Source organism: Dioscorea cayenensis, chromosome 4, assembly GCF_009730915.1.
Source record: "Dioscorea cayenensis subsp. rotundata cultivar TDr96_F1 chromosome 4, TDr96_F1_v2_PseudoChromosome.rev07_lg8_w22 25.fasta, whole genome shotgun sequence".
NCBI lineage: Eukaryota > Viridiplantae > Streptophyta > Magnoliopsida > Dioscoreales > Dioscoreaceae > Dioscorea > Dioscorea cayenensis.
Genome location: NC_052474.1, coordinates 1,044,316 through 1,070,326, shown reverse-complemented (window position 1 = coordinate 1,070,326; position 26,011 = coordinate 1,044,316). Strand labels below are relative to the sequence as shown.

General features: G+C 33.1%; 5 protein-coding genes across 15 annotated transcripts; 4 read left to right on the top strand and 1 right to left on the bottom strand.

Moving 5' to 3' along the window:
- The first annotated feature begins 5,253 nt into the window (after positions 1-5,253).
- LOC120257926 (8-hydroxygeraniol oxidoreductase-like) lies at positions 5,254-8,045 on the top strand. 6 transcript variants are annotated; one of them, XM_039265232.1, is made up of 8 exons: positions 5,254-5,453; positions 6,193-6,293; positions 6,394-6,538; positions 6,625-6,662; positions 6,753-7,155; positions 7,234-7,473; positions 7,544-7,702; positions 7,788-8,045. In XM_039265232.1, exons 2-8 carry the CDS (start codon positions 6,256-6,258, stop codon positions 7,917-7,919), a joined length of 1,155 nt encoding a protein of 384 aa, XP_039121166.1. In that variant the 5' UTR covers positions 5,254-5,453; positions 6,193-6,255; the 3' UTR covers positions 7,920-8,045. The 6 variants fall into 6 exon arrangements, with proteins under 6 accessions (XP_039121166.1, XP_039121165.1, XP_039121163.1 ...); XM_039265231.1 differs by having other exon boundaries at positions 6,125-6,293; positions 7,788-8,044; XM_039265229.1 differs by having other exon boundaries at positions 5,665-6,293; positions 7,788-8,044.
- Positions 8,046-11,297: 3,252 nt separating this feature from the next.
- On the top strand, positions 11,298-13,836 carry LOC120257942 (8-hydroxygeraniol oxidoreductase-like). Of its 3 annotated transcripts, XM_039265251.1 has the most exons (7): positions 11,298-11,446; positions 11,556-11,699; positions 11,810-11,847; positions 12,003-12,405; positions 12,503-12,742; positions 13,244-13,405; positions 13,545-13,836. In XM_039265251.1, exons 2-7 carry the CDS (start codon positions 11,643-11,645, stop codon positions 13,671-13,673), a joined length of 1,029 nt encoding a protein of 342 aa, XP_039121185.1. In that variant the 5' UTR covers positions 11,298-11,446; positions 11,556-11,642; the 3' UTR covers positions 13,674-13,836. The 3 variants fall into 3 exon arrangements, with proteins under 3 accessions (XP_039121185.1, XP_039121184.1, XP_039121183.1); XM_039265250.1 differs by lacking the exon at positions 11,298-11,446 and having other exon boundaries at positions 11,619-11,699; positions 11,810-12,405; XM_039265249.1 differs by lacking the exons at positions 11,298-11,446; positions 11,556-11,699 and having other exon boundaries at positions 11,778-12,405.
- Positions 13,837-14,156: 320 nt separating this feature from the next.
- Positions 14,157-17,409, top strand: LOC120258893 (WEB family protein At3g02930, chloroplastic-like). 3 transcript variants are annotated; one of them, XM_039266357.1, is made up of 3 exons: positions 14,157-14,442; positions 14,622-14,835; positions 14,950-17,409. In XM_039266357.1, the coding sequence occupies exons 1-3, from the start codon at positions 14,216-14,218 to the stop codon at positions 17,194-17,196; spliced, it is 2,688 nt and encodes an 895-aa protein (XP_039122291.1). In that variant the 5' UTR covers positions 14,157-14,215; the 3' UTR covers positions 17,197-17,409. The 3 variants fall into 3 exon arrangements, with proteins under 3 accessions (XP_039122291.1, XP_039122290.1, XP_039122289.1); XM_039266356.1 differs by having other exon boundaries at positions 14,158-14,442; positions 14,625-14,835; positions 14,947-17,409; XM_039266355.1 differs by having other exon boundaries at positions 14,159-14,442; positions 14,947-17,409.
- A 1,822-nt stretch (positions 17,410-19,231) lies between these two features.
- Positions 19,232-22,949, top strand: LOC120259470. Its single transcript, XM_039267081.1, has 7 exons — positions 19,232-19,470; positions 19,549-19,650; positions 19,741-19,855; positions 19,954-20,069; positions 21,391-21,579; positions 22,268-22,410; positions 22,616-22,949. The coding sequence occupies exons 1-7, from the start codon at positions 19,349-19,351 to the stop codon at positions 22,795-22,797; spliced, it is 969 nt and encodes a 322-aa protein (XP_039123015.1). The 5' UTR covers positions 19,232-19,348; the 3' UTR covers positions 22,798-22,949.
- Positions 22,950-23,130: 181 nt separating this feature from the next.
- On the bottom strand, positions 23,131-24,697 carry LOC120258311 (cinnamoyl-CoA reductase-like SNL6). 2 transcript variants are annotated; one of them, XM_039265674.1, is made up of 5 exons: positions 24,556-24,697; positions 24,280-24,441; positions 23,946-24,134; positions 23,534-23,874; positions 23,131-23,465 (listed from the first exon to the last, which is right to left on the bottom strand). In XM_039265674.1, the coding sequence occupies exons 2-5, from the start codon at positions 24,346-24,348 to the stop codon at positions 23,393-23,395; spliced, it is 672 nt and encodes a 223-aa protein (XP_039121608.1). In that variant the 5' UTR covers positions 24,349-24,441; positions 24,556-24,697; the 3' UTR covers positions 23,131-23,392. The 2 variants fall into 2 exon arrangements, with proteins under 2 accessions (XP_039121608.1, XP_039121609.1); XM_039265675.1 differs by having other exon boundaries at positions 24,280-24,438.
- Between the last annotated feature and the right edge of the window lie 1,314 nt (positions 24,698-26,011).

Sequence of the window (26,011 nt, the reverse complement as noted above, 5' to 3'; positions counted from 1 at the left end):
AATATAAAATAATACGAGATAATATGGCGATTAGGAAAAAACATGTGATCACTGATGGACATATAATGCACCAAATTTTCTATTTTTGTTGTTTATGTTGAGTTGTCAAATCGTGGAGCTTTAAAAAAAAATTAAAATTATTTATAGAAATTAATTATAAAATCTCGGTTATTTTGTACTTGTCCCGTTGCAGCTTGAATAAATTATGATTTATCTATTTTAATAAAAAAAATTAATTATAAAAATAAAAATCAAGAAACAAAGTAAATTTCAATCATAATTTTAAAATTTAACAAATAAACATGCTCTCAATAACAAAAACCTATAAATGTAAATAACAAAAACCTATAAATGTAAATATCAAGTTTGGTATCTTAAAGAATATATTTTATAAATTATAAAATAATCAATCATTTATTAAATCTGTGCTTGTTGAGTAGCCTAGTAATTACACATTAATGGCTTCAAAATAAACTCTTAATTAAGGGGCCGTTTGGATTGCGGAATAGAAATGAAATTAGGGGGAATAGAAAAAAGGGAGAAATGTGAATGAGAATAAGGGGAATGAGAATAATGTGTTTGGATTGAGGGAATAAGGATTGAGAATAGAAAAAGTAAAAAGGTGGGATGTAGTAAAATTACATCAATACCCTTGTAGTTAAATACTAAAATATTATATAAAATAACGGATTATGTTTCATGATAAATATTTAACATTATTTATTATTAAATATTTATAATATAAATATATATATATTTCAATATATTATAATTATATAATTAATCTTAACTATTTATTTAACTATTATATATTTATTAAATTAGTTAATATCATTAAATATGTTTAATTAAGTTAATTTCATTTATTGATTATAATTTTAATTTCCCAAATAATTTAATTAAATTATGTAATAAGTAAAGCTAAATATATAAATATGTAATTATATTAGTTAAATTATTAATAAATATTTAATTTAATATTTAATTTTATTTATTCGTATTAATTTTCATTATTGTAATATTATTTACATTAATAATATTTGAAATAAATATATTAAAAAAAAAGAAAATTTTTATTTATGAAAGAATTTATTAATACTACTTATTTTAAGTAGTATATCTATTTTAAATTATTATAATTTAATATATTTAATTAAGCATATCTTTGTTTTAACTATTAAAAAGATATAGGGACTTAATATCATATTTATTATGTAGTTTGCACCAAACAAAAAAAATCTAAAAACATGATAATGGTATTAATTAAATCAAAATTAATAAATTAAAATTTATGGAGTTATCTAATTAGTTGTAAGTTGGATTTTTATAAGGATAATATATATATTTAAAATTTTAAAATAATTTTAATAATTTTTTTTAAAGAAGATCCTTTAAAATATGTCAATTAATTAAGATTATTGTTAATACATGAATATGTGATAATTTTAAAAATAAATATCATCCTAAACTGGTCATTTAAGTCAACACAAAATTATACAATTTATATTCTTTATTTATCCATTATCCTTTTCAATTATGGTTGAGAATTTTAAACCTAAAGGTTTTAACTTTTTTAAATCTAATAGTACTTGTACTAAGATTTGATTTATTTATTTTGTATTATTAACACTTAAGATAAAAAAATAATAATTTGTTAAAAAAATATCATATCAATTGGTGTCTCGGTTATCACGTCAGTCTGACACACTGGTTAGGGTTTTCTCTCATCCATACTTCAAGGGTTACCAACACTGCCCCATTATATACTAAATTATCCACTAGTACTATGCTAATAATCCTAGCCATAAAAAGAAAAGTTTTCGTATGCTAGTATGAGAATCTTGTACACCTTGTTAAAGCTAATTCATAATATCATACTCATCACTCTTAAATTCCCAATATATAAAATTCAAGTAAAATGTTATAAGAATAAAAACCAACATTTTCATCAATTATATAACCAAAGAATCAAATGTTGAAGACCCATTTAATTTCAAATACTATGGAAACTTTCTACACTAGATCCAAACCATCAAAAGCAAAACCGTGTGAACCTTATCTTCAATAAACAAACAGATTTCAAAAACAGAATTTTTTTAATTATAATACACAATCACAAGATCCTCACGAGACATACGCATAGATAAATAATAAAAAAATTTGATATAATACTAGATCTATACCTTGTGCTCGGAAAAGAGATTGTGCGACAATAGGACCGAGCGAGATCCGAGTCGATTGACAATGCCCCCAAGCCTCCCAGTGATGCGCTATGCTAGCCATTATCAATCACAAAATCCATTGACTATGATAAAAATGAAATCAAAGAAGCTTGAAATGAAGGAAGGAAAAAGTACCTCGTGGATGACGTGGGAGGGTGCGAGATAGCAAAAACCGGGATTAGACAGGGGTTGTGTGGAGTAGGGTTCGGTGCTGGGAGAATGGGAAAGAAAAAAGCGTGAAAGTGAGAAAAGAGGCTTTATATATGCTAAGGGTAAATTAGTACTTTCATAACTCAAGGCATACTTCTCCTCCCGTTTTTGGGTGGAATAAGATCGCTCTCGCAGGAGTAATCTTCTTCCCATGCATGGAGGCAACCTATGCCTCTCCTGGTTACCAAACAAGGGCTTGGGAATAAGATTCCCATTCCCAAGCCCTCAATCCGTGATCCAAACGCCCCTTAAATGTTATACATAAAATATTAAAACTCTACTTTTCTAAAAAAAAAAAATTATTAAACGATGATAATTGTATAATTTTTTAGAATTTTTTCCTTTAAAAACAATTATGACCATAAACTTTATTTGGGCAGAGATTATAAGAGTTTTTATTTTAGAGACAAAAACTTCTCATCATAAAATTTTATTCTTGGTTTTTATCAATAATATATTCTATATTTTTGTTATAAATAATAAAATATATGGCATCACTTTCACGTCAAATTTTAGTGACCAATGGATATAATCCAAATCTAATAATTTTAAATTTTAATGGACAACTTGAATAATAATCCAAATTTTGGAGTTGTCAATAGGTTCAATCAAATTATAATGACATGCTTATAGTGGACCCAATTGAAAAACAAGGCTGCCCGGGCGAATGGTTAACCGGGTCTGGTTTACCGAAATGGTCAACTTGCCGTGAATCCCCAAAACCAACTATTGTCAAATATTTTTTATTATTTTTTCATTTTGTCTGTTGTTCTCTTGTGACCACAGCTAATGGTTATGTTGTTTATTTTATTTGTGTTTTTTTGTTTTTGATCTTGGGTTGAGTCTGTTGTGATGATCTTTCTTATCAATAATAACGATTTAACCACTTTTTTAAAAAAATAAATTTTTTAAGTGCCAAACAAATTAAAACTCACACAAATTTTTTTATATTTTTTTATTTTTTTATCTTAGATAAGAGTTGCCACACTAATTTATCTATTGGTTACATTAGATTCTGTTCTACCTCTGTCTCATGTCCGTGAAAAAACTAACTCATTTATGAGTTTTTTTTTTTTTATCGTCAAACATAGAGTAAATATGAATTTTTAATTTATCATCATTGTTGTTTATCATGTTGTGTTTTTTTTTCTTCTAATAATAATTTATGTAAATTTGAATTTCAATCTTTTAGTGGTGGCAAGTACAACTGCAAACATGAGCCATGTTTATTTTATATATATATATTTTTATAACTTACCAATAGTGAGCATTCAAATTTGCAGTATATATATATATATATATATTTTTATAACTTAACAATAATGATTCAAAACCACATGATGCGGCCTCTGAGATGTAACCATCTAAGATCACAAACCCTCTTTTTACTATCAGACTCATCACACATTAATACCTTCTAAAACGTGTCAAACAAAAGCGAACAACCAAGTGCTCTATTAATAGTTTGGATCCCTATTAAGGGTTTATTTGGATTAGCTTTTAAAAAACCCAGAGTTTTTTTTTTATAAATTAAACACTTCTGGGTTAAAAAAAATTGTTTATATTGATTTTTCTGCAAAAGCACAAAAGGTAAAAAAAACTGAAAAATAGTTTTTTTTTAGAAGATAGTCATGACCAGTTTTTGAAAAAAGTTATTTTTTAGCTTATATTTTACAGCTTCTGCTTTTACAGAAAAACTAATACTAAACATAAAATACAAAAAGTGCTTAACTTACTTTAGAGAAGCATTTTTTTTTATCTAAGCACTTCTACTAAATTGAAAAAAAAAACACTTTTTTGATAAGCCAATATAAACAAAGCCTAAAATTCTTCATAAGTGGTGAGAGTTCGAATCATAAGTGAAGGCACATTTTTGTTGGTGGGGATGGTTCTTTGAGGAATAGAGAGGAAGAGATTAGAAAGAAAATAGTGCATAAGTCTTCGGCGTGAGAAAGCATTTTTTTCTTTAGAGCTTTAATTCGCCTCCACTTAATTTGAAACCCTTGGATGCGAAAATGGATTGAATAGCGAATTTTTTTATTAGGGATCTGATGAAGATCCTTGAGTATGGTTTGCACTTCCAAACTCAAGCAAAGACAATAATGACTTTTACAAAGTGAAAGTTTGCTTCTATCTTTTGTGCACTCAAAGAACAAAGCAAATGAACTTGTGAAGAATTTGTTTTTTTTTTCATTTAATTGACTTGAATGATGGTAGGAGATTATTTTTATAGGAATGAAGTGGTGTTTAGTAAAGAGACACACCATTTTAATAATGAGTGTCATTTAAAAAGACACATCACTTTAATATATCACATCAATAAAAAGACACATTATTTCATTAATTAGACACACCACTTTATTAAACAGGTACACCACTATACTAATAAGACACTATTTCATTAATGAGACGTCTTCTCAAATAAAATAAAACAATCATTTATTAATTAATGAAATTGCAAATAACAAACTCTTATTAGTTGTATTACAAATGGTATTTATTATATTAGTATTTTTTTATTTTTAAAATCCTTTCACATTTCTGAGAGTGTGAGTAGTGGTTATGTGCGGATAATCCCAGTGCCCATATATGCACTGACTTTTTCCCCATTTACTTCGTCGAGTTTTGTGCACGCCTATGTCTTTTTTAACTCCCTGATCATTAAAAAAAACAAAAAAAAAAGCTGCCTTTTGTTGAAACCACATTCACGTGATCTGTTTGACATAGATTGATTAGTTCTTGAGTCTCTGACGTCGTCAAGTCAGCCTCTAATCCTCTTCACAAGTGATATATAGAATGATCAGGGGGGGAGAATGTGGTGTTGTCCTTGTCATGTATGTTTATGCACAGCTCATTAGTTGCAGTGAATGAATCAACCCTCTCAAGCATAGATTGGTATCTCTTTATTACTGAATACATTCTTTTGCTCAATTACAATTAGATTACATGTGCTTCATTCTGCTGCTATTTTTGCATCTCTCTTGTGTTCAGGATTCAGCTCAAAAGTCCTTTCTCCTTTGGGTAAGCACCGACAAACTCTACTCTGCTTTCTAAAAAAAATAAAAAATAAAAATAAAAAATGATTTGTTGTACTTTGTTTTCTTCTGTTTTTTTAATTTTTACTTCAATAAATTTTCATGATTTATCACTTCAAGCATCTAGTTTTATGATCTATATTTTTAATATAATCCAAATGTTGAAGGGAGACCAATTGAATGTTTGAATTGGCCAGTCAAGCTTTGATCTGTTATCCAATAGAAGCATCGCCAACGACTAAATGGTCTATTGATATATGAGTCGCCGATAAAACTCTTCAGCAAGTGGTGAGAGTTCGATTCTCGGTTGAGGGCACATTTCTGGGAGATGTGAGCGGTGATTATGTGTGGGTGGTCACCCAGCACCTATGTATGTGCGGGTCCTATCTCCACTTGCTCTACCAAGATTTGTGCATGTTCTAATAGTTTACCAGGACTTCAAACTGTTTGTTCTTGTAAAAAAAAACGAAAAAAAAAAAATAGAAGCATCAGCAAGGCCAGCAATGCTTCTGCCTTCCAAATGGTCTTATCTATATAATATTCATACAAGACACTAAACTATTTGTATTGAACTTTGTCTTACACGGAAAACAACCAAAGCCATCTATCTAACATTATTTTTATATATATATTTTTTTGTTTTGCTGATGCATGCAGCTTTGATTTTTAAACTTGACATCAAAATATCTGCAAAGATAATTTAAGCAATAGCATCCAAGTTTCAGTGAAGTTGCAGGTATCTGCATTCAAAAGTCACAATTCCATCAAATTTCATCAATCTGTTTGAGATGAGTCTCAAGGACCAGAAGACCACCATAACATGCAAAAGGTATCTATCTATCTATCTATCTCTGTATTCATAGTTTCCAATGTTGATACTGTTAAAAATGACCATCTTTTCCACCACATGGCTATGGATGAGCAACAGCTGCAATATGTTGGGAACCTGATAAGCCATTAACAGTGGAGGAAATCCAAGTTGAGCCTCCAAGTGTCTCTGAGGTTAGAGTCAAGATGCTCTGTGCCAGCATATGCCACAGTGATATAATAGCCTTGCAAGGCTTTCCAATAGTAAGTATACTCTTGCCCTTGTTCTAAGAATTGAAAACAGTTTCTTTTTCTGTTATTAGCCAAATTAAGTTGTTCATTGTCTGTAGGCATTATTTCCTCGAGTTCTCGGCCATGAAGGCTTCGGGTAAATATATGTTCATTTTTAAAACTTGTAATTTGATAGAAATGGAGATACAGATTCCAGATTAATGCATGTTAGCATTGATACATACAGTGTGATAGAGAGTGTGGGTGAAGGTGTTGAAGGGCTTAAAGAAGGAGACATTATAATCCCTGCAGTTATAGGAGAGTGCAAGGAGTGTCCTAATTGTAGGACAGGCAAGACTAACATGTGCTATAAGTTCCCTTTGTGTTTCACTGGTCTCATGCTTGATCAGACAACAAGAATGTCTATCAAAGGACAAAAGATCTATCACATGTTCACTTGCTCAACATTTTCAGAATACACTGTTCTGAACTCAAATTATGTGGTTAAGGTTAATCCGGCAATCGATCCCCGGCATGCTAGTTTACTCTCTTGTGGCTTCTCCACCGGGTTTGGTGCTGTGTGGAAGGAGGCAAAAATTGAACAAGGTTCAAGTGTCGCAATTTTCGGCCTTGGAGGTGTCGGCATGGGGGTAATTTTTTTTTTTTTTTCTGTATTACATTGTTATTTTATATAGTTGTATTGTTTTAGTGAATGTGCATACATTTAGGCTGTAGCCGGAGCTCGAAGTTTAGAAGCTGGTAGAATTATCGGAATTGATTTGAATGATTATAAGAAATCCAAGGCCGAGTTTTTCGGGATGACTGATTTTATCAATCCGAAGGAACTTGATGGCAAGTCTATTGCAGACAAGGTGAGGGAGATGACTGATGGACTTGGTGTTGATTATAGCTTTGAATGCACTGGAGTTGAATCTTTGCTCAATGAAGCTCTTGATGCTACTAAAATGGTATGAGATATATATATATATATATACAAGTGTCAAAATTGGATGAATTTATGTAAGTGAGATTGTGCAGGGAAGTGGAGTTACTGTGTTTATTGGAACTGTAGCTCAGAAACATGTTCCAATCCTTTACTGGACTTTGATGGCTGGGAAAACTATAAAAGGATGTTTGATGGGGGGCGTTAGAGCTCACTCTGATCTTCCACAACTCTGCACCAAGTGTATCAATAAGGTAGACCATCTTGCAATCAGATGATTAAAATGAAATTAATTAGGATTGAGAAAGTAATTAGGAAAATTTTGGTTTTGGTTTGCAGGAGTTTGATCTTGATGGCATGTTAACCCACCAAGTTGATTTGAATGAGATCAATCGTGCATTTGAACTACTTAAGCAACCAGATTGTCTCAAGGTGGTGGTGAACATGGGTGGAAGTGAAATGGGAGAGTAGAAGCAGTGTTTTACATGAATGTTCATGTAATGACCAATATTTGCCTTTTTAATCTACTCCATTAGCCATTGTGATGGTACATGTATTGCATATTTATCTTTTTATCAAGTGAGATAATGCAAATAAAGTTTGAAATCAATAATTTATGGTCATAATGAACTTATTCTCTAATTTTATTTATTTATTTATTTATTTTTGATAAAATTGGATAAACTACAATTTCGTTATAAAAATAAAAAAGATAGATAGAATATTCTAAAAATGATAACTGTGTAGAGTCATTCTTGCTAAGGATCAATCTAGGGGCCTTTAGTCCAGATCATTCTTGGGATTTTCTAATTTTATTTGAAGTTGATATAAAAACCATGTCATGTAATTAATAAGCTATTAATTTTGAAAATTTAATAAATAACTGTCTGGTCTAGACTTTAGTAAAAATGATGTTATAAGCAAAAAATTATAACAAAATTTTTTTAATTAGTTTTATTAAAAAAATTACAGAATAAAAAATAAAGAAAAAGATATAGATCATGATATAGTAAAAATTACAAAAAATAAAATATTAAAGTTAAAAATGATAAAACCAATCAACTACTTGAAAGAGTAAAAATTTAAAAAATTAATTTAAATTATAAAATATATTAAAATAAAATAAATTTAAAACCATACCTATTTTCCTTATTGTTACACACTTGAGATTGAAATTGATAATAATTAAAAAGAAATATTAAAATAATACAAGAATTTTATCAGAAAGAGAATAAATAATTTTCTATTAAGAAAATAAAATGCAATATTTAGAGTTATAATGTTATAAATGAACTTCTATTTCTCAGAATCTCAATGGATATTTAGGGCCTGTTTGGTTAGGAAGTGTATGACCGAAGTGATGGAAGTCTGAAAATACCACTTCAGTGGAAGTGTGGAATTCAGTTGGAGGTCTCTACTTCCATGTATTTGATTGAGAGGAAATTGTGACATCGTGAACCACTTCATGTGTTTTGGATGATGGAAGTGAAAAATCCTGAAACGTGATTTCAACGGTTCTTTTGTGTTTAGTATCATCGAAGTGAGGTTATAATCACCACTTGAGTAGGGGGTGAGGTTAGCCCATATTTGTTAAAGAGGTTATTATAAATGCTTTTTAAAAGTATAATGTTGTTTTTAAAAGTTTTTTTATGTTAATTATTTTTTTATTTACCACACATTATATTTTTTTAATAGTTGATCTACATAAATTGGCTTAATTCTAATTTTTACAAGTTTTTAATTGAGTTATTTTTGTTTTATTTTGCAAAAAATGAGCCCGTAAGTTACAAATTAATTTTAAATGGTTTATCAATAATTTGATTTAATTCTAATTTCCCAACTTTTTAATTGAATTATTTTTTTAGTCTTGTAAAAAAATCAACCCGTAAATTACAACTTAAATGGTTCACTAATATTTACAATAAATTGGTTTAATTTTTAAATTTACAAATTTATTTTATTTATTAAAATTTTTTTGGAGATGATCCTAAGTAACCCACATGACACACCACATGAAGGAAGTCAGTTGCCTCAAATCCCACTTCGGAGATTTTAATCCGGAAGTGGCTGATTTTGGAAGTTGTCAAATCACCACTTCGGCCTCCACTTCGGCGAACCAAACACAAGGAAGTGGTCCGAACTCATCTTTTTCGACCACTTCTGCCTCCACTTCGGCGAACCAAACACGCCCTAATGTTAGTAGACCAATGACAAATAGCAGAATTAAATAATAATAATAATAATAATAAGTCATGAATTGGGGACTTTAAAAAAAAAAAAAAATCTAGGCCGGCTATGGTTATTGATATTGGTACCAAAACAAGTATATGGCGACAAGTGAAAAGATCAGAGTTTAAGCTTAATTAATAATTGATGTATATAAAAAAATATGTATAGCTAAATTTGACATCACATATTTTTTTTATATATATTTTATTTAAATAGATAAATCATTTGAATAAAAGAAAGAAAACATACATTATATATTTAAATATAATTTTTGTGAGAAGTTCACCAGGAATTTTTATATTATTTATTTATTTATATATATACTGTACATTTAGGTTGGTTCCAGTACTAATGTTTATATTCATAAAAATAAAAAATAAAAAATAAAATATTTGTCGCATATTATTTAAAAAAAAAAAATTATGAGAAGAAGTTATAAAAAAACATGCATTTGTGCAGCGTTGTTACTTAGGCCTTGCTTGGGAGGGGGTTAGTGAGGGTATTGTAAGGTAGGGTTATGGTCCATCCCTTGTTTGGATCAAGGGTTATCTAGAGGATAAGGTTTTAGGGGGTTAAATGGAGGGTTGAGAAACCTCCATTTACCCCATTTTCTCAACCCTCCAAATTGGGGGGTTGAGGAGGTTTTGATTTTCATCTTGACCAAAATACCCTCAACCTTTCCAAATAATTACATGTATGTATTATTATTAGTATTAATATTAGTATATTTGTACTCGTTTTATTATTATTATTATTATTATTATATTAGTATTCATATTTGTATATTAGTATTAGTATATTAGTATATTATTATTAGTATTAGTATTAGTAGTATTTCTATTAGTATATTGATATATTTGTATTATTAATTATTATTATTATTATTATTACTATTAGTATTTATATTTGTATATTATTATTAGTATTAGTAGTATTAGTATTAGTATATTAATATATTTGTACTATTATTACTATTATTATTATGAGTATTAGTATATTAGTATATTAGTGTTAACATATTAGTACGGGTATTATTATTATTATTAGTAGTAGTAGTTGTATATTAGTTTTAGTATATTAGTATTCTTGTTCATATTAGTATTTGTATATTAGTATTAATATATTAGTATATTATTAGTATTAGTATTATTAGTATTTCTATTAGTATATTAATATATTTGTACTATTATTATTATTATTATTATTATTATGAGTATTAGTATATTAGCATATTAGTGTTAACATATTAGTACGGGTGTTATTATTAATATTATTAGTATATTAGTATTATTATTATTACTATTAGTATATTAGTTTTAGTATATTAGTATTTGTGTTCATATTAGTATTAGTATTAGTATATTAGTATTCATATTAATATTAATATTAATATTAGTATTATTGTTGTTATTATGTCTTGTGTCTTTTGTGTATTAATAGATAAATATAATGAGTAGATAGTTTTACATAATTATATATCATATGTGTCTTTTTTTTCTTATAAGGGTATTTTAGTAATATTACCATAAAACCTTACCCTCTATTATTACCTTCAATCCAAACATTTTCATTTATCTTACCTTTGTCCCAAACAAAATATAACTTAAAAATTCTATTTCCTTTCCTTTACCTTACCCTACCTTCCATTATGAACCCCTCCTTCACCTCTCCCAAGCAAAGCCTTTGGTGATATTAAGACAAAGACGAAGAAGACGAAGACATCGCCATGGCTTCCTCCACGGAGATGAAGAAGACCATTACATGCAGAGGTACTAAGCTCTCACTCATAGAGAGAACTATGCCTTCTCTTCTTCTTCTTCTTCTTCTTCTTCTTCTTAGCTCATCTTGTTCTCTTGTTTCCATTGCTGGGATATACAGGAGCTGTTTGTTGGGGAACCTCAAGAGCCACTGACGGTGGAGGAGATCCAGGTTGAGCCGCCGCATGCGTATGAGGTTCGCGTCCGTATGCTGTGCGCCAGCGTTTGCCACACTGACGTAATACGATGGCATGGTTTTCCCTTTGTGAGCAGAACTCCACTGTATTTCATGGATCTTTAATCAGTTGTTTCTTCTTCTTATTGTTGTTGTTGTTGTTTTTGGTTCTTGTTCTCGTTTTCTTGACTGCCGATTAGCCACTGTTCCCTCGAATTTTGGGCCATGAAGGAGTTGGGTAAGGCTACCACACTCTGTTTGATTTTTTCTTGGGTGCTATATGTGCTTGTCAAAGACTCAAAATGCCAAAATGGAGTTTTTTTTGGTTGTTTTTGAAATAAAGGAACTTGGAGTTTTGTACTACTGGGTTTTTTTTTGGTGTTATCTGTGTAGAGTTGTGGAGAGTGTTGGTGAAGGAGTGGAGGAGCTGAAGGATGGAGATACTGTCATTCCGGCCCTTATAGCCGAGTGTAAGGAATGCTTGAATTGCAGTTCTGGGAGGACCAATAAATGCTTAAAGTTCCCTGTTTCTCTGAGTGGCCTTATGCCTGATCAAACATCTAGGATGTCTGTGAAAGGCCAAATGCTTTACCACATGTTCACTTGTTCTACGTTTTGTGAGTTTATGGTGGTGAATGTTAACTTTGTTGTCAAGGTTGATCCAAAATTACCTCTGCCACATGCCAGCCTTCTTTCTTGTGGTTTCTCAACTGGGTTTGGCATGCCATGGAAGGAGGCCAAGATTGAGAAGGGATCAACTGTTGCAGTGTTTGGTCTTGGAGGTGTTGGGACTGGGGTATGTCCTATGTAGGATGACCATTGTAATCACTTCAATATTACTAATTAAGCAAGATCTGATTTTTTTTTTATTTATTTTTTGGCTTGTATGATAGGCAATTGCAGGAGCTCATTGTATGGGAGCAAGCAAAATAATTGGGGTGGATTTGATTCAAAATAAGAAACAGACTGCATATGCATTTGGGATGACAGACTTTATCAATCCAAATGAACTTGATGGAAGATCAATTTCGGATGCAATTAAGGATATGACAGGTGGGTTGGGTGTCAACTACAGCTTCGACTGCACTGGAGTTCCTTCAGTTTTTAATGAAGCCATTGAAGCAACCTTAGAGGTTAGCCAATTATGTGTGAATTTCTTTGTTAAGTTACCTAATAGATATTCGTTCAAATCTATTAATTACGCACATTAAATTTTGAATATATTTGGTATTTTCTGCAAGTATGTTTTTTTTTGTTTACAGCAAATTTAAGTCTGTAGGATCATAATTTTGCAATTCAGTGACAATTATAGAAGTTGAACAAGAGTAAATCACACATCATTTCTTGACTTAAAGAGTAATCTAATGCATGTGGGTTTTTCACCTGGTCATAAAGAGTGATCTATATATAAAAATCAACTAGCACTACTTCACCAATCATTCTTCATTGATGCTTGTAAAGGATTATCATAGACATTTATGCCTATGTTTAGCTTCAACAATCAACATAGCTCAAGCTATCATGTCAACCCCTCTTGAGAGGCATTTTATGATGCAAATCACCATAATAAGCAGGAAAATTAGGAAATGAACTAGTGTTTATATTACTCATGGCTCCTATTCCTGTTTTGACAGGGAACAGGAGTGACTGTCATTGTGGGCACTCCAAAGGAGCCAACAGTACCATTCAGTCCTGGTGCACTTATTCATGGCGTGAGAACATTGAAAGGTTCCATCTTTGGTGGGATCAAACCTCAATCCGACATGCCTGCCTTAATTGCCAAGTGTGTGAACAAGGTATACCAGCTCTTATTTTATCTGCTTTTTATCCATATGTACCTTGTCTAGAAATATTCTGCTTTTAGAGTATTCAAGTGCTTTGGTGTATCAAATACAGAAAGGGTATCAACCGGAAATGCTCTTCTTCCTTTTGCAGGAATTTCAACTTGATAGGATGGTGACCCACAAAATTGCTTTGGATGATATAAATGATGCATTTCAACTCATCAAACAACCAGATTGTCTCAAAGTGTGTATTGAAATTAATGGCAAGAGTGCAAGCTAGTTAATAAAACTAGGCAGTAAATGACTAAATTCCCTTGTTTAGGCTCACAATGTTAAAGCAAGCCAGTTTGCACCTTTATCTTTATTTGTAAAACTTTGATATTCTCGTTATTAATACGCACTATATGTATATGATACACTTTGTTTGTTTGTGTTTAGTGCTCTGCATGTTCTTTGAGTCAAATAAAGTAAACTCATAATTGAGATCAAAGGTGTTAGACTAGACTTATTAATATCTAATCAGTAAAAGTAACTTTCTATTAACATGTAAAACTCAGGTCTTAAATCCATCATTATTGGAAAAAAAGATTTAGTGGTTGATTAAACAGATGAGATCCTAATTATCCAAAGGACAACAAATCATTCCATCCTTTCAAAATCAATGCTTTTGCCCAAACAAACACCAATAAAAGCATCACCAGTAAAGCAACTTCTCAACCACAGAGCATCCAGCATAAGCAATCCCCTCTCTTCCCATCTACCCTTTGCTAGCAGCTAGAGTTAAACTCAGTAAAAGCAAGGCCATTTTGGGCACAAGAATGCATGACTTTTTCTCTCTCTCTTCATAACTATCAATGGAGAGATTGGGAATTTTCCAGCAGACCAACTGAAATAATTGACTGCATCTCTCCCTCTTCTTCCTTTGCAGCTCCCAGACAAGCCTACCTTTCCCAACTCCCAGAAATACTCCCTCCTCAGACTTGTTCATTGTCTGCATTTTGGCTGCTCATTCCCTTCTCTGCAGCTACAATGTTGTCTTCCAAGTCCAAGTAAGTACAAACTGTTCTTCCCTGGGATCTCAACTTCACTGTCTTCTATTTCAAAGTTGTGATCTTTTTGCAGTTTCTGTTTGATCTGGTTATTCTTCTGTTGTTGATCACAACTGATGCTCTTTGATCTTTTGACATGTTTAAATTGTTTTGTGTTGTTGTGTTGTATGTGATTGTAGTAGATCTGGTTTGTCTGATGCTTCAATTAACAAATCTTCTCCTGCAACACCAAGAGCTAGCAAAATAGGACGCCCAGGGACGGCCAAAACAGAGCCTGATTCAGCGTCTCCCTTGCAGAATGCTAGGCCTTCCACTGAACGCTCACCGAGATCAGCTGAATCGAAAACTCCGGTGGAGCAGCGCCGGTCACCGAAGATTAGTACACTACAAGATGTATTGAGAAAACAACCAAAAATTGGATTTTTTTTTTTTGGCTGCATTTTTTCGTTTCTTGATATGATATCTCTAGTGTGAACCTTTTGTTGTTTTGTTTCTTGATCTCAGAAGCAGCCTCGTGCTCCAACCAAAGGATCAGAACTGCAAACACAGCTCAGTTTGGTTCAGGAAGAGCTTAAGAAGGCAAAGGAGAGAGTTTTGTTTGTTGAGAAAGAGAAGATAAAGGTTCTTGAGGAGTTGAAGGATGTGAAAAGATCAGCTGAGGAGGAGAATGAGAAACTCCAAGAAGCTCTTGCTGCTCTGAAGAGGGCTGAGGAGAATTCAGAGATTGAGAAGTTCCGTGCTGATGAATTGGAGCAAGCCAGCATTGAAGCTGCTCAGAAAAGGGAAGAGGAATGGCAGAAAGAGGTTGAGAATGTCCGAGACCAGCATGCATTGGATGTATCTGCATTGCTTGCCACAACTCAGGAGCTCCAGAGGGTGAAGCATGAATTGGCAATGACCACTGATGCGAAAAACACAGCCTTGAGCCACGCCGATGATGCCATGAAGATCGCCGAAATCAATGCAGAGAAGGTAGAGCTTTTGTCCGGCGAGGTTAGCCGCCTGAAAACTTTGCTGGACTCCAAGCTTGAGAGTAAAAGCCTGGAGGTTGCAGAGTTGGTAAAGAAGTTGGATTCTGAGATTGTTGCTCTGAAGGAAGAGCTAGAGAAAGCCAAGGCAGCCGAGGGGAAGCTAGTTGATATGGAGGCATTGATTGAAGGGCTTAAGATTGAAGTGACAGATGCTAAGCAAGCTGAATCGGATGCCGCTAAGAATGTGGATGAATGGAAGAAGAAGGCTGAGTTGTTAGAAACTCAACTTGATGAAGCTAGAGTGTCAGAAAGATCTTTGCTGGATTCTTTAGCTTCTGTGAGGAAAGAACTTGAGGAGTCAAATGATTCCTTGCAGGATGCTGAATCTGAAATCTCTGTTCTTAAAGGAAAATTGGAGTCATTGGAGATTGAGTTGGCGACGTACAAACAGAGTCTTGATGATTCAAACCAGTCCCTTGATTCGGCACAGAAAGAAGCAATTGAATTGAGAAATACTGTCGAAGTTTTGAAGTCTAATTTTCAAAAGGCCGAGGCAGAGAAAATGCAAGCACTGAATGATGAAAAGACTGCCACTACAAACCTCCAAAGCCTTTCTGAAGAAAAGAAAATTTTGCTTGATGAATTGGAGATGGCTCGAGAGGATGGTGAAAAAGTTAAGAAGGCCATGGATGATCTAACCTCAGCATTGCATGAAGTTTCTGCTGAAGCTAGAGATGCCCAAGAAAAACTCTTGGTAAAACAAGCTGAGGTTGAGAATGCAAACAATCAGATAGAGGAGCTGCAATTGACTCTGAGAAACACTCAAGAAAAGTACGAGGTTGTGCTTGACGAAGCAAAATATGAAGCTATTTGCCTCAAGAACTCTATCGAGAAACTGGAAACTGAAGCCAAAAATTCAAAGGCTGAGTGGGATGAAAAAGAATCTGAATTTATAACTGCTGTGAAAAAGTCTGTAGAAGAAATTACGGCAATTAAGGTTGAAATGAGCAATTTGGCTGACTCCCTCAAAGGAGCAGAAAATGAAGCTCAAGCTGCGAAAGAAGATGGAGGGCAGCTAATGAACAAGCTTAAGCAAGTTGAATCTGAGCTAACTATTGTGAACAAGGCTGTGGAAGAAGCTGAAGGCAAGAGTTTAGAGCTGAAGGAAAGATTGTTGGACAAAGAGAATGAAGTTCAGAGTATAACTCAAGAGAATGATGAACTCCGGGTTCGAGAAGCAGCTGCTCAAGAGAAAATAAAGGAGCTTTCTGCATTGCTTGCAGAGGCAACTGCAAAGAAACCTGATGAAAATGATGAGGTTGATACTCCACAGAGTGAAAAGGAGTATGAAGTGTTACCGAAGAAGAGCTTTGAAACTGTGAAGGAGAATGCAGAAGATGACACTGAACCAACAGAAAATACAAAAATTGAGGAGTCTGTCAAAGAAGATGCTGGAATGGCAAAAGAGGAGAATGGCAATGGAAATGTTCAAGAAGAAGCAGCGGTAGCAGCTGCAGAAGACACAGAACTGAAGACATACGAAAGCTGCAAGATCACAGACAAGGATTTACAATCAGAAAGAGATCAAGAAGCCGAATCAGTTGAAGATGAAAACGATGCAGCAAAGACGGACAATGCTAGTGTAGAACAGACAAATGGATTATCATCAGAAAATGCAGACAATGGTGCAACATCACCAGCTAAACATCTGCAGCAAAAGAAGAAGAAAGCTTTGCTGCAAAAGTTTGGTAATTTACTGAAGAAGAAGAATAACCACAAGTAGCAGCAAACAAATTAGTACAACTAGTACATTTGCATGAATTTTGCTAAACTTTATTGTTGTTTGCTTCATGAGTGGATTGATCAATTTCGTATTGTTTCTGATGCTTGCCAATATTCAATCAGCTGTATTTTCTATAGATTTGTAACAAGATAGCAGATGTATTATCTGAGTGTATGATGTTTAATGAGCATTTTCATCCTTCTTTGAGATTAATTATTCTAATTCTACTACTGACCCTACAATCACCAAGCACACCATGTGCTCTTTGAGAGAGCACCCTGCATTCCCATGTGTCCATTATTGCTCTGCATTGCAAACTCATCCACACACACACACACACATACATAACTGCATCCCCACTTTTCCTGCATTTGCTGCAGCACCACCTGCACATTCTTGCATGCATGAAATGAGTTAGTTATTATATTAGTATATGCATATATATACACATATATGATATGTAACATGGTCCCACAATTAGGGGCATTTTTGGCATTGTAGACATCTGTGCATGCATGAAAGTAGTAAAGGATTTATGTCAGAGTGCTTCTTTGCTCCTTTATTGACCCCTTTATTTAATTTACCACTCTGTCTTCTACTTGATGATATTTTGAAGGAATGCATGGGGACAACGTTGACAGCACAATGGCATTGGACCTTGTTAATTAACTACTGATAATTATAGCTATTTAATTAAATGCATTAAATTAATTAAGTTGGTGTGAGGTGATGAGGTTAGGGTGGCTAACATTAGGACAACTACCCTCCATGTTTGGTGCTGACTGGGAACTCACATGGAATGTTTTCTCTTCTTTACAAAATGATCATCATAATGAATTTTCACTTCCATTCTCTTTTTTTTTTTCATGGAGATTAAAGAGTAAATTATATTCATAAAATTATGATTAAAAATTTATATATCTTATTTTAATTTTTATTTGTGGAAATTTTTTGGATGGTGGTTGGGATTTGTTTGTTAGAGAGTCCGAGTCTAAGGGCCCAATTTGGATCCGCTTAGTTGGGGGATGACTTTGCTAAAGACGTTGCTAATTTTGCTTAATTTGCACGCTCTTGCATGAACACTAAGAAAGATAAGCATGTGTCGATTATGTATTGGAAGATGCTTATAATGAACTAAAGAAAGTTTTGCTTAATGATGGTGATTAGGGATTCTTAACCACCTTGCCAACCCTTTTGATGTGAAATAATATATTGTTGTTATTTTGTAATTAATATTGTTTTATATTTTACAAGAATGTTACTCAACAATTCATCATGTGGTTTATGAGCATAATGGGAAATTTTAGTTATATTTTTTTATAAATATTCAATAATCACACCATGCACAAATTGACCATGCATTCATTATAAACGAACGAAAAATTATAGTTATACTAATAATTTAAAGCCATTTATCAATTCTCACTATTTATGCGCTTCCTAAAAAAAATATATATCCATAGGAAATTATTTTTAAAAATAGTTTTTATTATAATTTAACATAACTAGAGATTGAGATATTGCTGTAGATGACCCATAAAATTGAGATCTTTTTAACAAAAATAGATCCCTCTTCATTTATGTTTTCTTATATTTAAAAAAATTTTGAATTCAAAACCAATTATAATTTCTATATATTAATGCTGTCATTTCTTTTCTTTAGATTCTTACAAGACAAAACATACTTTTAAACTAAAGCTATTAAATTTCTAGAAAGTTACCAATGTTGATTTATTTGGCTCATTAGGCTTATGTAACTTATGATTTACATCCGACAGGATAACTCCAAGAACCACAAATATAACCATTTTCCTTCAAATTCAAAGAGCCATATGACTTTTTTTGCATTAGCCCGACAACAACAACAACAACAACAAAAGCCAATATTAGCTTGGCCCAACCCAGATTGCATTAACTGATAAAGAAAGAAAGAAAGCCCAGCCCATTACCTTCAAACAAGGCCAGTTTTGAACGACAAAAGCAGGCCCAGAATCAAAACTTGGTTTCTTAGCGCCGAAGGTTTGGTTTGACAACGCGTTGTCTGGCCCATTAACAAAGACCTCGTTCTCGAATCTCCATCTCCTTCGCAGGCCACTGCGAAGACGAGAGAAGGAATCGAGACAAGAGAAACTCGATCATCATCATCATCATCATGTGGTTCGAGATCGTTTGTGGCCTCGTGATCTACAAAGTCTTCACCCGCTTCATCTACGGCCACGATCCCATCCCCGATCTTCCCTCCGACTCCGACCTCTCCTTCTCCCTCGCTTCCAGGTCTTCTCTCTCTCTCTCTCTCTCTCTCTTCTCGATTTCAAACCCTAGCTTTACGATTGGCGTGATCTCTGTCTGCAGGCTTGAGAGTATCTATGGCGGCAAGAGCTTCGTCGGACTTCGGATCCCTGACCCGGAGACCAGCACTCGCCAGCACATTGACGTCGTACTTGTCACGAAGAAGTGAGGATTTTTCGGTCTTTGTCTTTGATCTTTGTGCTCTGATTGCTGGTTTTGATTTGAGTGAATGAAGGTGTTTGTTGGTTGTTTCAGGGAGGTGATGGTTGTCGCTGTGAAGAACATTCGTGGGTTCGTTGAGGTTGGGAAGGATGGAGACTGGGTTTGCGTTGGTGATAAGAAGCATAAGCCTGAGAGTTTCTCGGATCCGGTGAGGTTTCCCTGCCTTTTTTGGGTGTGTTTTTCAGTGTTTGTAATGGAGTAATTGAATTTGAGAGTGAGAGAGAGATCATGGGTTCGTGTTTGTAGGTTTTGGAGGTGAGGAGGCAAGCTGAGGCTCTTGAACTGTATTTGGAGCAGAGGGGATTGCCTTTGCCAAAAGGGGGCGTGATTGGCAAAGTTTTGCTTCCAAATCCTGAATGCAGGTCTGCATTGATGAGATTTCAATCACCTATTTCTTGTTGTCTGAGACTTGAGTTTAAAAAATCTTCGTTTGTGATACTTGTTTATGAGCTGAAATGAATATCATGCCTTTGTTGTTGCTTGTTGATGGTTTTGGTAAACTGTTGCTTGAGTTAAAAAAAATCTTTGTCTGCAATGCTTGTTTATGAGCTGAAGTGAATATCATGTCTTTGTTGTTACTTGTTGATGGTTTTGGTAAACTGTGACTTCTCAGAATTTTGCTAATTGGTAGCATGTTCTGTGGAGGACCTTTACATATATGCAACAAAGTGATTTTTTTTTCTTGCCAATTGCTGTAATTACTGTGGGTTGATTGTTTGCTTTTAGCCGAAGAATGACATAGAGACAGAAAAGATTTGTAGTTTGAATTGAGAAACTGTTGATATTGGCAAGGTTATCACAGGTGCAAGGCGCAGGCGCGAGCCCGATTAACACTAGGCGCACTAGTTTCCACTAAAGAAAATTGAAAAATTAGAAATATTTGTACTAAAGATTAATTTGTATTAAAGTTTTAAAATGTTCTAAAGATTAATATCATAGAAGACGATCAGACATTAGAAGAAAAAAAAACGTACATAATAACATGAAAAGTAATCTTCAAATGTATAATACAAAATGCAATAATATGATATAATGCATGTATATAGTCCAAATCCTAACTTGTATAATAAAATCTAGATTTTAGTGACTATCATCAAAATCATCAAATCCATTATCATCCAACATCATCAATTTCCTCTTCAAATTTATCATTCTCTTCATCTAAATAGTGGATTGGCCCGAAGAGGAGAGATGAGGTCTTGATTCTACTTGGTTGGTTGTGTTAATCACCCTAATTTTAAACGGCTCTGGTTGTATGTTGGCCTCTTTTATTTTTAATCATCAAAGATGTGTGGATAAGATTAAAAGTTAAACTAAATATTTTAAAAATAACCAAATAAATTTGTTGACGTTACGAAGGCGCGCCTAGGCCCACGCCTTGAGCCTTGTGCCTAGGCTCAGAGGCGCGCGCCTTTGTAACAGTGCCTGCTTGACACCTATAGGGTTTGTAGTTTGAATTGAGAAACTGCTGGTATAGGGCATTCTTAAAGACAATATGACACCTATTTTGATTATAATAAAGTTCTACTATATCTTATGCTAGGAATAATGCCCTTTCGTTTTGAAAGGAGTCATTTTTCCCCTTGTTTACTATCTGTTCTGTTTGTTTCTATATTGATATATATGTTAGGGTTGTTTATGTTAAGAAGTTCTGATAAGTTAGAGTTTTGTTCCATTCCCTAGGCTTGCATATAAGATTGCTAGTCAGCCAGAGATCATTTCTTTTGATGACTGGAGTGATCTTAAGCCAGAACCCAAGAGTAAAATTTCAAGCTGGATAAAAGATGCATTTCATGGAGGAAAAAGTGATCCGCAGGATGGGTTTTATGAAAAGCTTCATTTTATTCTCAGCACAGCACCCATGTGGGACAGGTATGCAGTGTTATGCTATATGCTTGCAATATCTTCTACCTCATAGATATAGTTGAATAAGATAAGAAGAAATTCTTTTGGTGATGGTGAAGAAGATGATGCCAGTCTCTTTTATTGATACCCTAGTTAATTCTTTGCTTTATGTGTCCCTTTTAGATTCCATTGTTTTGCTTTGAACTGACACTAAGAATTTTAAACAAGTTTCTGTTGCTTTCTAAATATTCCGTTTTCTGAATTGCAAGAGAATTAAAAGTTTGGGATAAACTTTAGAATGGTCTTGGCTGTAAGTTTGCTGGGTAGGTTATCTGGTTAAATTCTGTTGTATGTTCTTATCTGGCCTGCTCAGTTCACTTTTAAGTGTTATATTCTCTGTTCTCTTCTCTGTATGTAAATAGTACATCGACAACTTTGATGCAGTTGGAGCAAAGGTTCTTGTCTATGATATACATGGGATTTGACACAGTTACTCATGTTTAGTTTTTAAGAGGACAAAAGCAGAGATTGTAATTAAAGTTGTGCAAAGAAAATTGATTTTTGTTTTGGTGTAGTTATCTGTCTTGTGATGTATACTACGCCTGCAAAATCATTGTCTTTTTTCGTTCTCTGTGTTGATGTGTTACTCGCCATTGTTTACACCAATTATGATTAGAGAAATCCTCTTATTTGGATATCCCAATTAACATGACAGGTTAGAGCTTAAAGGTGACAGATTCATTCTTGGTGAATTCATGGAATTTAAGGGAACTCAAGGTGATATGCAAGCTTTGATCAATGTGAAGAGATCAAAAGTTAGCAAGTTCATAATCCAAAGTTCAACTATGCTTGGTTTAGGTAATTTTCAGTCATTTGCTAAGCTTTTATTGAATTGTCTGCTGATTTTGTGAGACTTGCAGCCACTGTGGTCTGTAGACAAGATTCATGAAAATCACTTTTTTGTGTTGCATTTTTAATGCATTTAGAAATATGTTATTATCACTGACAAACTTAATAAGGTTTGATAGCCATATTTGAACTTGTCTAGTTATTGCACCTGCAGGTAGATCTAGGGTTCAGGTACTGTATGCACCCCGTGATTACCGAAGCGAAGGGTTGTCGGCTTCAGATTGGAAAGAGGTTGCTGTTAAGCCAAGTACGGAAGTTTTATTTCAGCCAAGGAATTCTAAAAAAGTCAAGAAATTAAGGATCACAAGCATTGTTTCTGTCTGCCTTAGTGCATAAAAAATGTTTAAATCTTAAGTTATGAGGTCGTAATAAGACTGAAATATCCAAGTTGTATAGCAAACTTATTCAGTGTCCACAGAGCTGGTGCTCCCGAATATACATATGATCAAAGATATATTTTGCCTTGATATCTTGAAAGGTCTTACAAATTTGATTATTTCATTCCTTTAAGTCCTGATTTTTTACCCTGTTTTTGCTTTTGTTAGTGTGTGTGTGGTGGAAAGAAAGTAACAAAATTTTGTTCAGATTTTTACCCTGTTCCTCCTTTTTGTGAGTGTGTGCGTGTGGTTGTGGTTGAAAGAAAGTAACAAAACTTTGTTCAGAGAGGTGTCACATTTGAACACTCTGCTAGTATGGTTTTATTGAACATAAGCGAGAACAAGCTCGCAATTATTATTACTCACTAAATTTTTTTCTTAAGCCTAAGAATAATCTATCATACAAGAACCTCACAAACAATCACACAACTTCAACGAACTGATTTTTTTCTTAAAACGAAGAATAATTTATCATACAAGAACCTCACAGCCAATCACATAACTGCTACCGAGTGAAACTTCTTGATTCTCCAACACATATATTTGGTGTTTTCTCAAGCGAACTCCATCATCAATTCAGTTAACTTCTTGTTCTGGATCTTTTGCTGAACAATCCTCAATTCATCACTGCAAACAATGTTATCAAAATTAAAACCCCATTAGAATTCTAAATGGTAAAAATAAGCTAATCAGACCTTGAAGGAGAACAAGGTTTGGATGAAGGGTCCAACAATTGAGCGAGCTTGAGAGCATCCTCTGGCCGGGTGATGGTGTGGTTGAAGCAGATGTATCGGCCAAATGCCGCTGAGTTCTCAAAAACACAAATGTGAGCATCAACAAGATACTGAAGATCAACAGCCACAAGCACACCGGATTCATACATCTCCGGAGCACCTTTCAAGTATGGAGATGAAGACGATAATTGAGCTCCGGCGAGTAACAACCCTGCATTGATACTCACCATGTCTACACCTCGGTCCATTGCCAATGCCCATGCAGTTTTCTCGGCCAATGTCTTTGCTAGACCGTGCCATAGCTGGCAGTATAAGCAGTGCATTCAATTTAAATATATAAATTTGAGCCTCTCTTAATCTATTATCACAAAACCTTGAATTTCCTGCAAAAATTAGGTTCACTCCAACTTCTTTCATCAACCTGTGCCTCTGACTTGTGATCTTCTTTCCAGACAACAGCAGTAACTGATGATGTGAACACCACCCTCTCTACTGTCTCTGTCTGAGCACAAGCCTCCAAGACATTGTGAGCTGCTCTGACTTCCACTTCTGCCATTAACTCCTAAAACACTCCAAAATTCAATGAAGCATTCATTCTAATTGAGTTGTTACTTGTTACCATCATGTAGTTATATAATTAAGACTTATCAATAAAAAAAAGTGGCTAAAAATGCCTGTCAAAAAATTAAAGAACAATAATGGCTTACATCATATGAACATTCTTCTAGGTTTGGCTCAAAGGAATAGAAACAAGCAAGAGCAGCCTCTAATGGCATTGGTGATACTCTGGTAATCAAAAGTATCTGCTCTGAAGATCTTCAGTCTTTTGTTACTGCATGATTCTTCCTCCAAACCATTCAATTCACCTTCTTTTTTTTTTTCAAATAATAATAGAAATCATGAACATAAGAAAGTTGGAGAAAAGAAAAAATTAAAACAAAAAAAAGAAGCAAATTAAGATTAGAAAAAGAATAAAGTAAAACCATTTCCATCAATGGTGGCAGCATGAACAAAGTATCCTCTCTGAAGAAGATGATGAACAAGTGATAAGCCAAGAACACCAGAGGCATCCATCACACAAACAGTAGCCTTTTCACTTTGCTGATCTTCCAAATGTGCCATGAGACTTGATGTTTGGGAGAAAAAGAGAGAGGATTAAGAAGGATTATTGAGAGAAAAAGGATGATAAAGCATTCAAAGGGTGTGTATCATGAGTGGTAATGGTGGAGAGGTAGTGGTTAGATATAGTTTTGGTAGTGACAAGTAAAAAATAAAATAAATAAATAAGGGAGAGACAAACATGCATCAATTAGTATTTGGCCCACTGGCTTTTGTCAATTTGTCATTGTGTATATATATATATATATATATATAGAATGGCTCTGCCTATTTTATCATGAAAAAAAAAATGATAATTGATGGTAAAATAACACTTGATATCTTAACAAAATAATAAAATAAAATAATAAAAAATAAAAATAAGTGCTTTGATAAAATGAGGATTACCCTGCTCAATGGTTAAAACCTAAAAAAATAAAAAAAAATATATATTTGTTATAAATACTTCTGATAATTTATCCTCCATATAAATATATATAAATTTTTATAAATAATATAAGTATAAAGAAATATATATATATATATATCAAACACTCTCGCTATTATCTCATATTTTCTTATTCTTTTATTTTTTTTGTATTTATAAACATTCACTAGATAAATGAACGGTTTGGATTAATTCAATTTAACCATCTAAAATATAATAATTGGTGGATTACTAATAACGGTGGTGGTCTGTATAATAAAATATAGGCATCCACTACAGTGTTGTTGTTGCTACTGTAAACATATATTATCAGCTGCAATATTATTAATACTGTAGTAATGTCAATTACAACAGTAAATAGTCATAATAATAGGTCGAGTATTCACATGCTTAGAAATAGTGTATAATTGTTGAATTAAAATGCAAATGTTGGTACTAAAAAGTCGTAAATCACGTTGTTGTATATTTTAAGAAGAGAAGTGTGAAAAAACAACTTATGTAAATATATTTGTTTATTGTGAACGAGAGACATTCATTATGAGCTCTGTCAATTATTTAATGATATTGTTTTCACGTTTTTTTATTGATGTGACAATTAAGTTTTTTATTGAAAAATCCATTTTTTTATAATTCGTAGATATTTTCACATGGTCAAGAGTGAGAAAGAAATTAAATAAATATTGAGATATTACTCTATAACTTGGTTTTCATTTTTATTGTATTTGTTTTTATTTAAATTATTATATTTACTAAAGTCAAATTTTATAAAAAAAATTTATGCCAAATGGAGTTATACAAGAAAATGTGGTCAAGATGAAAGATTCTAATATTTTTCTAATAATTTTTTTTGGAATATATGCTAATTATTGAGATGTGCTTGATGCTAAAACAAG